The sequence below is a fragment of the Macaca fascicularis genome, chromosome 12 (genome assembly GCF_037993035.2).
Source record: "Macaca fascicularis isolate 582-1 chromosome 12, T2T-MFA8v1.1".
Lineage (NCBI taxonomy): Eukaryota > Metazoa > Chordata > Mammalia > Primates > Cercopithecidae > Macaca > Macaca fascicularis.
Window position 1 is genome coordinate 18,861,676 of NC_088386.1, and position 13,961 is coordinate 18,875,636.

General features: G+C 39.4%; 1 protein-coding gene across 9 annotated transcripts in view; it reads right to left on the reverse strand.

Annotated features, from left to right (window-relative positions):
• Positions 1 to 13,961, reverse strand: part of NCKAP5 (NCK associated protein 5) — a 978,205-nt gene that overhangs the window by 320,886 nt on the left and 643,358 nt on the right. For all 9 annotated transcript variants that reach the window (XM_065525413.1, XM_015432050.3, XM_074008901.1 and 6 more), the window contains one exon: positions 4,248 to 4,335. In XM_065525413.1, the coding sequence (XP_065381485.1) occupies positions 4,248 to 4,335 (88 nt within the window). The remainder of the gene's footprint in view (positions 1 to 4,247; positions 4,336 to 13,961) is intronic.

Sequence of the window (13,961 nt, forward strand, 5' to 3'; positions counted from 1 at the left end):
TAGGAAGCAGAGTCTCCAGGGAGAACAGTTGGTTTCATGACACATTCCTTTGTGCCCTCAGAACGTATGTAAGCTTCTGTTTTGGCTTCTATTACTTTGTTGAATATATATATGATTATCTACCTTCCTTCCCTACTCCCCAGCATCCTATAAACTGAGCATTTCAGGAAAAGACCTGTGTCAGGCATCTTTGCATCTCTGGTACTTAGACCAGTATCTTCTGGGTATTTCCAGCCTGTCAAGTTACCATGTACTACTTAGTGTGACAGAATAAAACCTATCCTCAAAACATGTCCACATCCCAGCCCCTGAAATCTGAGAGCATATGCTACCTTATGTGGCAAAAGGGACTTTTGCAGATTTGATCAACTTAAAGATCTCAAGATGAGGAAATTCTTATGAATTATCCAGTTGGGCTCCATATCATCACAGGGTCCTTATAAGAGGGACCCTAGAGAGGAAAATGAGATATGATGATGAAGTCAGAGGCTGGAGAGATTGACTGGAAAGAGAGAGGCAAGGGCCACAAGCTAAGGAATGCTAGATTCTGCAAAAGGCAAATAAGCAATTCTCCCTGGAGGCCTCTAGAAAGAATATAGACTGACCAATACTGTTTTTTTGGACTTCTGACATTCAGAATTATACGAGAATAAATTGTGTTGTTTTAGACCACCAAGTTTGTTACAGTAGCAATGGGAAACTAACACATGTAGATAAGAAAGTAAATGAATAACTGACATTTTGAATGAGTGAGCAAATGAATAGAGGAATAAATGGAAAGGGCTACAGATAGAAAGCGGAAAGGCTCAGGTTCAGGTCTCAGCATAGATAATAAGCAGCCCTATCATTTAACTTGGGCCCTATCGTGTCATCTCTCTGGAAGTCCTCAGCATAAGAGCTAATGCTGTGCAATCAGATGGAGCAGGGTTCAAAATCCTTCTAGGATACTTCTTGGTTGTACGTCCTCAGGCAAGCACTCACCTCTCTGGGCCTATGTCCACATCTGTAAGATAGGGATAGTGAGAGCACCTCCTGCACAAAACTGTTGCAGAGACTGAATGAGCTACAGTCTAGTCACATTTGATGGGGCTCTGAACTAGGTAAATTTGAAATTGTGGTCACATGAAAATGTGATTAATGTCAATTCATGCGCAAAACTTGAAATCATGCAAATTCCCCAATTAAAAAAAAGGTCAGGAATGGCAAAGCTGGTAAACTGTAAACCTTTGATTACCACATAGTGGGACCGTCTCAGTTGCTGAACAGAAAACACCCATTGTCCTTTGAGAGAATCCATGTTGAATTATGCAAGCTATAAATTACACAAGCAACAGATTATGAAAGGTCTTTGGGAACACACCCCCTGAACAAAATATGACTACCTTTAATGCATGCAAAGCAATTAGCAGGGGCCTGGAACACAGAAAGCTATTACTCTGCTATTATTATATTAGCTCAATGATAAAAGACTCAGAACAAACACTTCCACCACAGTGGAAAATGAAAGTAACTCCAGCTTTCCCAGGGGCCTAAGCTTTACATGGGCCTCTGGCTCCTTTCAGAGAAATCTTGCAAGTTGGAAAATCTGAGACAGGTGTGCTAATGACGACCCATATTATGAAGCAATAAATTTCCCAGCTCTTGCCTGAAACGCAGAATTTGGCCGCAGGGAGGTGTTAACTATGTGCTCCACTAGTATCACCACGCATACATCTTGCATAAACCATTTTGCTGCAATTAACCTTATTTAGAATAATAGAATTTGTGAGATGAAGGGGCTCTCCCTGGGACTTGGTGCCACCCAGCATCACCTTCCCTCTCTCTTTTCTCGTTTCTTGAATGCCCAGGATACAAGGCTGTCCCTAGTGCATACAAGAAGTTCAGGAAATGTTTGTTAAATGTACAGTGACCTTTACAGGTCATGTAACCCACCTCCCTCTCCCATTTTATAGATAAGGAGCCTGAGGCCAATTAAAGGAATGACTGAAACATCCCTATCGTGTAGCATTAATTCAAGTTAATGACTGTCTTCTCCCTAGAGGGAAGAGTTAATTTCCCAAAACAAATAGACTGGGTAATGGAGAGGTAATAGTTATAAAACACATTTCTTAAAGCATATCTGTTTTTCTAAGCGACTTCCAGTTTCACAAAATGAATGCTGATGATATTAAGTGTCTACACCACAGATTTGGCTAATAACTATTTAAGAGCTCAGAAGAGAATAAGCAAAAGAAAATATGAATCTGGATGAAGGAGATCCACCGTGAAGAAATCAGATATAGCCCAAGAGTGACGCCTGATTATTTAGTTCTAATGAAGCCAGGTGTTATGTGTGATGGGGAACAAATAATTTACTTCACAGATTCATATGACCCTTTTAGGCTGCATCGAACCATTCAATGCAGAATTGAGTCCCATTTTTTACTTACACCTCAACTTTGTACCAAAGCAGATATAATATCTAGGAAGAATTCAGAGCTAGGAGGACTGAAATTTTTTTTTTCCTGACTTTAGGTGGCCACACATCAGGAAATGCTGAACACGCATTCCCTTTGTCAAGACTGCCCACTCAAGAAGAATCTAAGCCCTTTCCCTACAAATGGATCTTAGTGATTTTTCCATTGTTTTTATGAAGCTAACTGATTATGAACTTTATGAAGCTGTCTGATTCTTCGGTCATCCCGAAGTCCATATCCTCATCCTACCAGGATTCGGAACAATCTCCCACATCGTAACATACTACTCTGGAAAAAAAAAAGAACCATTTGGGTACATGGGTATAGTTTGAGCTATAATATCAATTGGCTTCCTAGGATTTATTGTGTGAGCCCATCACACATTTACAGTAGGTATGGACGTAGACACACAAGCCTACTTCACCTCTGCCAGTATGGTTATTGCTATTCCCACTGGTGTTAAAGTTTTAGGTTTTTGAGATAGCTTAAGTCAACTCTTTGCATTCTATTCATTGCACATGGGAAAGAATTCTTACTGCCTTCTTGAAGTAGCCCTGTGTAGATTTCAAGAATCAACAATTTAGGATACAGCCTCTTAAGGTTAATCATGTCCAGATTTCTTAACTTACTTTGATGCTTTTACTTGTATTAACATATTCCTCCCAATCCCTTTTCACAACCAGTTGTATTACAGAGCCCTGAACTCACAAATTCAGGTAAGCTAATACCACATTATGCTAATCAGCTGGGTTCCTATGCTTGTTCTCAAACCCACTGGCTTTTTAGCCAGCAAAAACCTAGGGCTGCCCAGTGATGACCTCACATTTCCACCAATGTCCTTGCCTTTTAAAGCTTTTCATACATAATTGTGCAGTGGATGCTGGGTCTCTATGTGTGATTTGAAGTGATTTTCAGCAGAAGTCCTAAATTCATCTATATACAGTGTCTGTGCTGTTTCTAGTGTATTTCCCTTTTCCACCATACCACAGCCTTCTCATCCATGTAGGCAACCTGGACCATACTCAGATTAGAAGTCCTGCTTCCTGGCCTGGCAGCTTTGCTGGTGTTAAAGGACAGTGGGATAAGGGCTATCAGAAGAAGACAAAGACCTGTTATCTCACTGACCGCTACTCTCTTTGAACCTCTTTAGACTCCTTGTTGCCTGAGGTGCAAGGCCAGACCCAGGAGAACTGCACATACCGCAGACCCCATCCAGCTCTTCCCTGTACTCTCAGCCTCACTGTAACTTTTTATTTCCAGGTCATTACTTAATTATCTGGAGCTGCTTATTCTCCACAAGCCTGCTGTGAAGATTCACACCACTGCACCTTTACCTAGGTGTCCCTTCTCCCTGAAACGCCCTTCACGGAGTTCTGTATTCCACAGGCCTACCTTAAATACCACACTTCCGGCGAGTATTTACTCCTCACCTCCTCAGCCAGGATGAGGCATTCTCACTCCTGTGTTCCCAGAGAATGGTGTACACAGCTCTCTTTTACTCCTGGCCACAGAGACTGCAATGCTTATACAAGCCTCTCTCATTCACCATAAACTTATTTTTTGCATCTTCCTAGAATCAAATCTACACTCTGTTTCACAGTAGGAGTTTATGAAATGAATGAATGGAATAAACGTGTATGATTCCTCAAACCAGAGGTGACTAGGTGGCTGTTAGCACTGGGGTCTGGAACACGCCTTTTATTTATCTCTGGGTTAGAGAGGACAAATCTAGAGAAATACAAGAAAAGCGAGCAGACCAGTACCCAGCCAAGAATAATAAACATGGTGTACCTGATAGACCATTATATTAACAGTTTCTTCTTTTTTCTGCTCTGGAGATCCTTGACTCTGCAGTAGATTTCGCACTGTTTCTTCCATCCTGAGAAACAAAAATACAAAGAATTTCTTAAAGAAGGTTTCTAATTAACACGGATCCATTTAAGTTGTAGAAATCATTCTTCTATGTGTATTCCCCAAGCTTCAACCTGGAAATCTCTTTTCTCTTCTCTCGCCTTCATCTTCTATTAATTATCTGTCATGAAGTCCTTTGCAACCATTCTTTTGGATGACTCTACATTCTCTTTCTCTACCATTCAGGTCCCCCTCTTTGTTCTTGGACATCTAAACTCATGCACCTATCTCCCAATATCCCTCTTCATTTCCAATGACTTCTTTTTAATTTGATACAGTATCACCACATCAATTTTCTCAGAAAAACCACTTTTACTTTTAAACACCAATTTTCAAAGTTAACAAATATTACAGGAATGCCTTCTTTCCATTAATCTACTGTCAAGTCTTTCTGTGATGGTCTTTCTATGACAGCACATAAGGATTTCCTTCATTCTTCTCAACGACAGTCATGCATTGCTTCATAACAGGAATACATTCTGAGAAATGGTGAAATGCATCATTAGGTGATTTTGTCATTGTGCAAACCACATAGAGTGGACTTACATAAACCCAGATGGGATAGCCTACTACACAACTAGGCTATATGGTATTGCCTGTTGCTCCTAGACTACAAACCTGTATAAAACGTTAATGTCCTGAGCACTGTAGAAAAATTGTAAAACAATAGTATTTGTGTATCTAAAGATACCTAAATACAGAAAAGGTACAGGAAAAATACCATATAAAAGACTTAAAATGGCGCACCTGTATAGGCCACTTGCCACGAACAGAGCTCACAGCACTGGAAGTTTCTCTGGGTGAGTCAGTGAGGAGTGACTGAATGTGAAGGCCCAGGACATTACTGCACACTATGGACACTGTACGCTTTAAACACTGCAAATTCACACTGCACTTAATATTTTTCTTTCTTCAATATTAACCTCAGCTTACTAAAATTTTTACTTTATAAACTTTTAAATTTTTTAAAAACTCGATGCTTGTAATGACATTTATCTTAAAACATAAACATGTATAAGTTATATAAAATATTTCCTGTATGTCCTTAGTATATAAGCTTTTTAAAAATTGTTTTAAAAGACATTTTTTGGCTGGGCACGGTGGCTCACGCCTGTAATCCCAGCACTTTGGGAGGCCGAGGTGGGTAGGTCACCTGAGGTCAGGAGTTTGAGACTAGCCTGACCAATATAGTGAAACCCCATCGCTACTAAAAATACAAAAATTAGCTGGGTGCCGTGGCAAAATCCTGAAATCTCAGCTACTTGGAAGACTGAGACAGGAGAATCACTTGAACCTGGGAGGAGGAGTTTGCAGTGAGCTGAGATCGCAACACTGCACTCCAGCTTGGGCGAAAGAGACTCCATCTAAAAACAAACAAACAAACAAAATATTTTTGGTCAGGTTGGGTGGGTCATGCCAATAATCCCAACACTTTGGGAGGCCAACGTGGATGGATCACCTGAGGTCAGGAGTTCAAGAGCAGCCTGGCCAACCTGGTGAAACTCCATCTTTACTAAAAATGCAAAAATTAGCTGGGGTGTGGTGGCAGGTGTCTGTAATCCAGCCACTCTGCAGGCTGTAGCACAAGAATCACTTGAACCCGGGAGGCGGAGCTTGCAGTGAGCTGAGATCATGCCACTGCACTCCAGTCTGGGCGACAAGAGCAAAACTCTGTCTCAAAAGAACACAAAAACCCCCCCCAAAAATTTTTTTTACATTATTTTCTTAAAAAGCAACACACAAACAAACACATTAGTCTATGCAAGGTCAGGATCATCAAGATGTCAGCAGCCAACAGGAATTTTTCAGCTCCATTATAGTTTTAAGAGAACACTGTTTTGCATCCAGTCCACGGTTGACCAAATATCATTATGTGGCACATGAATGTGCTTCCTAGTATGTCATGTTGAGAATGTCAGTCATTTAAGCATTCCCCTACTTATGAAATTTAAATTACTTCAAAATTATTTCAAACAACATCTGTACATATACCTCTTTATACACATTTACAAGTGTTTCTACAAATTATAATATATATTACATGTTATAATCCTGTTTTGTTTTAAATGTGTACCTCCAGTGATCCCCCATTACCCTGAAGTAAAGAGTAAAGGAAACACACCCATTCCCATTTCCAGACATTTGCTACTGCTGGTGATACTTCTTAGAATGCCACCTCACTTTCATCTTCCTATATTTCATCCCTCTTTCCAAATTTACCTTAAGTTTCACTTCCTAAGATATCTCCTCATTGATCTCCTGCTTCTTTGAATTCTTATAGCCCTATACTTCAAACCATTTACTCTATCACTTAAAAATCCATCACTTTAATGCTCAAATATTTTGTATATGCAAGTCTTATCTTCTGGAACAAATGACAACATTTGGTACAGGACTATGCCATGTATTTCTAATGTATCTCTCTCAATTGTAGGTAAAATAGATACAATGTCAGTAGACATTCTTATATAAATCCTTTGCTAATTCATTTTTTAAAAGTATGAATTCGTTAGTCTATACCAGACACTTACCCTGTATGTTCAGACTGTGTCTGGATGACCTCGTCATTGGGGCCCATCATGAAGATTCATAGACCCAACTTTGGGAGCAAGAAGCCTGAACTCAATGCCCTGAACACAGTGCTCTCTGTCCAGAACCTGAACTGGTTGTCTTTTCCAGTCCCATCTTGAAGCATGTATTTTAGTGACTCAGTATGACACTGGTTGAAGAGAATTCTGAGGAATAGCAGGCTGATCCAGCTTCTCCCTCTTACTAAGAGCTTCTCGTATGACAAATTAAGGGCTCTAGGAGACCAGTTAATCTGCTTATGTGGGAAAGCCATTGCAGTAAGCAGGACAGGACAGTTCAGAATGCCACCTTTCTAATATGGCACATCACTACTCAACAGCAGAGTGAGGAAACTGCAGACCACGGGGACAGGCCAGACCTAGATTATTAATTGGAGAAATTCTGCCTTCACAGAGGATGACACAAGGACTCATTTGGGTTTTCAGGAAGATAGTGGACACTGGTTATGAGTACTCTAAAAATGATTTGTGACCACACATTTATACAAGCCACCTCGGCATGTAACCACTTGAGAGAGCAGAAGCTGTTCCCTATATTTTCACAAATCTTATGTTATTAATAATAACTCAATTTAATAGTACTTTTAACTTGTCAAAGAACTGTCTCATCTGTTCATCATTATAATCTACTTTTAAAAAATCATTCTATCTATTGGGTAGATGAGAAACCTAAGGCACAGAAAGGTTGGATGGTTTGCTTAAGGGATCGTGGTTAGTTGGATAGGAAGTTTGTATGAAACTATTTTTACTGACTCTAAATACAGCAGTCTCTTTCTACTTGACCTTACTGACATTCAGAGAAATGGTTTTAAGTGAGTAAGAGTCTTAACTCCTGACTAGGAGTTATCTTGGCGAACAACTTTGGTTGCTGAACCCAAGAAGGCAACCATTTCTGACCTGGGGAGAGCACGAGAAAAACTAAGCTTATGTGGAAAAAAAAAAAAATCGGTGCAAAGAAGTCACAAATTCTGAAATAATAAGTGGTCAGAACTGATTGCTAATATTTTATTTCATTTTATGTAAACAAGCTCTTGAGTGGTATGAGATTTTCCATCACGTTTGCTGAACTATCATAAACAAGGAAGTAATGACAGTAGTCCTAAGACTTGCCCAAGATCACTCAGCTTGTTCCTGGCAGATAAAGGCCTGGTCTCCTGGTTTTGTAAATATTAGTCTACTTTCTTCCCATCTTAGCACAGAAGCTGGATGTCTTCTTTTAATCCTTATTGCATTCATTTATAAACATCTGACTTAAAAGTGGCCAAATAGGCCGGGCGCGGTGGCTCACGCCTGTAATCCCAGCACTTTGGGAGGCCGAGGCGGGCGGATCACAAGGTCAGGAGATCGAGACCACGGTGAAACCCTGTCTCTACTAAAAATACAAAAAATTAGCCGGGCGCGGTTGTGGGCGCCTGTAGTCCCAGCTACTCGGGAGGCTGAGGCAGGAGAATTGCGTGAACCCGGGAGGCGGAGCTTGCAGTGAGCCGAGATCGCGCCACTGCACTCCAGCCTGGGCGACAGAGCGAGACTCCGTCTCAAAAAAAAAAAAAAAAAAAAGGGGCCAAATAGAACTCGGTTAAAATGAAATCATATTATTTTTTACTAAGTTAAAACACAATCCTGTCTCAATGCATATCTTGCTGAATTATCTCTTCTATATAATTACAGGCTCTAGACACAAGTTGCTGAATCAAAAAGAAAAACATCTACTCACCTTTCCCCCATTTTTCTTGGCTTTATACTTAAAAAACAGGAAAAAGTGGGGGTGGACAGGAAATTGTTAAAACAATCTTGAGCAGTTCAGAACCCTTAGTAATATGGTAAACACTTTTCTGGCACTACTTTATGATTAATTAAAACCAACTACATTTCCTTCCTACGTCTTGGAACAGAGTCACAGGGCCCCATCCTAACCCTTGCTAAAAATCAAGTTGTCCTATCTTTTTATAACCTCTATGAATCTGGTCACAGAGAAAATGTTTTAAACTTGATAGGAATATGCCATTATTTACTCCCTGATGACATCTTTTTTTTAAAAAATTCTCATTTAACAAACTTCTCTATTTTCCTGAAAATCAAAGACTGAAGCATCATCCATTGTTGTTTGCTGCCCAATGACATTTTGCTTCTTTTTATTATTTCGACAGCTAATGAAAGAAAGTTTGCATTACTAGTCAGCGCACAGTACAGTTCCACCATCTGTCTCCCAAATATGATTAAGAAATAAGCCAATTCCTCCCTCCGGTTCAGGCTTGGGCAGAGTTTTGTGTGTTTTGTTTGTTTATTAAATAGCTGGTTGCAATTTATCCTTAAACACTCATCTTAACTCATGTCTTCTAGCTCTCCATCTCCTTCTCCCACCTGAAACTAAGACCTTTTTTCCCCTAAATATTGGTCAAGTAGCCGCCATAACTAAAAATATAGAAACCAAAATTATACTTAATGAGTTGTAATAAATTCTAATGTACATCAAGTGAACTATTTTTAAAACGTTAACGCCTAGGACAGCCAGAGGAAATAAACTAAATACATATGCAAACAGTATGTCTCAGGTAACATTAGGTATAAATGCAGGCATTTCATTTTATTAAAATAGATTCCATTTTTTAAGGTACACATTATGTAATCAATAAATTCTCATTATAGTGTTTCCTCTGGGAGAAGCAAAAACCTCGCTTAAGAAGGGCACTAAGTGAAAATTAGGGAAACAGCATATTAAAACTAATGCATTAGAAGAGTAACAATTCAAAAGCACCCAAGAGCAGGATCAGGAAGCCATTCTAACTAAATTCTCTCCCGGTTCCCAGAGGACCACCTTTGTCATTGACCTCCTTTTAAAGTGCAGACCACTGGGATACTTGTCATTGGATCTGTTTCCAGTGTCTCAAGAGCTAGTCCGTCTAGACGCCAAAGGAAGATGCTTCTGAAAGAAAATGTTAAAACATAGTGGTTTCCTGAAGACTTTCATGGTAAGACAACACTTGATAATATCAAAGGCCTTCTTTGTAATCAGAGAATATGGATTGGATTTTGAAGACCTTGACTTATGCAATAATGAAAGTGGTGTTGGAAAATATGGCTCCAACCTACATTAGAAGCTGTTTATTCCAACATGTAAATGACTGTGGGCTTCTTCACATGCCTTGCCTCCAACCCCAACCCAAAATCTAGCCCTCTGCTTTGATTAATGACACTCTAGGGACTGATCCAAGTATTATACCAAATTGTTCTTATTGACCCGTATATTCAGATATTCAATTGAGACTAACTTCATTTTTGACAGAAATGGAAAAGAACAGAAAACAAGAAGCCACTCAAGAAGTCATTCTCCCCAACTCACACTGATAACTGATAGGGCTCATTCAACTGAAGGCTGAACCAAATTAAATTTTGTCTTTAGAAAATATTTTAACATGTTTACTTGCTGATTAATGAAATGCCAACTTAATAATGAAATTAACCATGAAATTATTCAACAGTCCTTAATATTCTTCTAATCAGGTGAGAGGCTGCAAGAAGTGCCCATCACATTCCCTTTGATTCCCCCATATCATGAAGTTTGTCAAGAGCTGCTGCTGAAACTTGCAAATTGCTTTTCCTTGTGTTTCACTGTATTTGACTCCCGATCTTCTCACTTTGAGAAACTGTGTCAATTTAAGAAAAGGTCTCACCACGACTGAACTTCATTTAATGACAGCAAGAAAGAGGCTGCAGTTAAATTAGAAAGAGGCAGGGGGAATGGGGTCACTGGAGCACCCCTCCTTCACCTGAGGCCTCCCTCCTAGGAAACCCTGACACAACACAGCCCCATGTAGAGAACAATGCTCATCTTCTAGAGCCAATGACAACAAAGCGGACCAGCCCACTCCCATATTGGCTGGAAAAGAAGGAATACTTGCAATAAAATACTAGCTCCCTCTTATTGGATGCCTATGTAGCAGGGTTAAATATCTATGCATACTTTACCTTAGATGTTCAAGACAAACAGAATTCACTTATTTGTATATAACCAAACTAGTCTGTTCCTTGAACCTTCACAATGTGACTAGTATTAATTCTTGTCCAAAGCCCTAGTTTAAATCCTAACCTTAGTCTATTATGATGAATTTCTAAAATTTTTAAATTAAAGTTTTTAATTTTAAAAATCCAAAACAGGTGTCCGTCAACATACAACTATCCTATGCATTTCCTATGGTGAAATATGTACCAGCAATCAAAAGGAATAACTGATGCATGCAGCAAGACTGAAGAATCTCACAAACTATGCTAAGTGAAAGAAGCCACACACAAAAGACAAACTACTATATGATTCCATTTATACGAAATTCTATTCTAGGCAAATTTAATCTACAGTGGAAAATTTAAGAATAGCAATTGCCTTGGGTGGTGGCAGGGATTGACTGGGAAGGATATAAAGGAACTTCCTGGGATGAGAGTAATGTTCCGTAACTCCATAGGGATTTGGACTGCACAGGTATATGCACTTGTTGGAATTCAGCCAGTGTTATATTTAAGATTTATGCATTTCATTGTATGTAAATTTTATCAATAAAAGGGAACTGTCAACACATATGGAATTCCAGTTATTGATCTATGTGTGCATCTTGGGAATATGCCTTCGACTTACATTTTTTTTTTTTTTTTTTTTTTTTTTTGGAGACAGGGTCTCACTCTGTCACCTAGGCTGGAAGGTTGCAGTGGTGCAATCTTGACTCACTGCAACCTTCGCTTCCCAGGCTCAAGTGATTTCCTCAGCCTCCAGATAGCTGGGACTACAGGCATGAACCATCAATGCCTGGCTAAATTTTGTATTTTTTGGAGAGACAGGGTTTTGCCATGTTTCCCAGACTGGCCTTGAACTCCTGAGCCTCATGTCTCAACCTCCTAAAGTGTTGGGATTACAGTTGACTTACTTTGAAATGCATCAAAAATATGTCATTTCATGTTTTAAAAATGTGTACATTGAGGTTCCATGAGAATAAGGAACTCATTCAAGATGATACTCCCAGTAATAGTAGAGTTGGTATTGGAAATGTTTGACTCCAAACTTCGAATCTTTTTCTACTGTGCCACATCAGCATTCACTCAAGTATTTAAACCACGCTGGCGTTGACTTGGCTGGGTATCAACATTTTCTGCTATACTGTTATCACATGGTAACATCTGGATTGATGGGTTCTTATTACTTGCAAATGCTGTACAGTTAAGCCCTTCGTATCTGTGAGTTCTGCATCTGTGGATTCGACCAATTGTAGATTGAAAATATTCAGGAAAAAAAAAACTGCACAAAGTTCCAAAAAGCAAATCTTGAATTTGCCATGCACTGAGTATTACACTGAATCCACATGAATGAAGTGAAGTGTAGGCATCATATTAGGTATTAAAAGTAATCTTGAGATGATCCAAAGTATACAGGATGATGTGTGTAGGTTATAAGAAAATATGGTATTACGCCATTTTATATAAGAAAGCTGAGCATCCCCAGATTCTGGTGTCTGAGAGGGGGTCCTGGAATGGATCCCCCATGGAAACTGAGGGATGACTGTACTTGCATTAGTCAATCTTTTCTCCCAATTAGATCGACATTCTTCCAGATCCAGGCTTTATGCACAGTGATACAGAAGTCTTCTTAGCCATGGGGGATATGTTCCAAGATCCCCCCAGTGAATATCTAAAACCTTGGATACTATATATACTTTGCTTTTTCCTATACATGCATGTCTATGATAAAGTTTAATGTATAAATTAGACACAGTAAGAGATCAACAATAACAACTAATAATCAAATAGAATAATTATGACAACACACTGTAATAAAAGTTATGCAAATGTGGTCTCTCCTTCTTGTTCAAAATATCTTATTGTACGATCCTCACCAATTTTTAACTGGTTGAACTTCAAGTAACTAAAACTGTAGAAAGTGAAACCTTGGAAAAGTGGAAACAACTGTGCATTATAACAACTGTTATTTACCTGTTGAAGCATTTAAGACCAGCTATACATGGAAATATATATATCCTGGCCATTGGGTACTCTCAATTCCACCCAAATGCCACAGAAAATACAGAGCCAAGCCTTGACCTGTTCTTTCCCTAAGGAACCCTCCCTTTGTGTTTTCTTAACACTCTGAGCTCTCCTCTTGAGGTCACTGACTCCGCCTTGTCGCTTATGCTATCCACAGGAACTATGCAAAGCTTAGTTACCAGGTAGATATTTGATAAATTCTTTGTGGAGTGAATGAATGAACCTAGTAGATTTTTTACACGTTTGTTCCCTGCGTCTTTATATTTTCACTTTCCATAGACCTATATATGCATGTGACTAGTCAAAGAGAAGTAGTGACAGTGAGAAATGCCAGCAAGACTGAAGGGGCTAAGTCTTCAGCTATGACACATGCAGCTAAGATGCAAGTCCCTTGGTCAGAAGTAAAACAAACCAAATATCTAACTGTTCTTTTTGTTACATTGAATGTCTATATGTTTCAACTCAGCTAATTAGCTATGGTGTTTAGAACAGTACCTTAATGAGGAAAGGTTCTAGATTCAATCCCTACCTTACCAGTGTCAGGCTCCTGGCAGACTAATCTCTGCCAAGACAGCCCACTGCTCTCCTACCTGGGAGAGACAGAATAGGACAATTACCTTAATGAAGAACATACTTTGCATTGCCTCTCATATAATTTTCTTTTAAGTTTCTGTTTCTCATTCTAGTTCTATTGCCTTCCTCAACAAACTAACCTACCTTCCCATTTTAATTGCAATGCAAAGCTTCCCTCAGGTCTGGGAGTCTAAAGGAAAGCTGACTAATTTTCAATTCCAAGAGCAAACTGTTCATGTGGAAACTGCTGGTGTAGAACTGGGTTCTGCCCAACTGCACCACTTGTTTCCTTAGAAATGAGAATTTCCTCCCTTAGAAGCTAGCACACCTGAGCATGTAAGCAGGAACAATCCCCAGGTTGGTTGTGACTTGGATGCTCTTAACCCAATCTCTGCTTATCCTCGCTGCA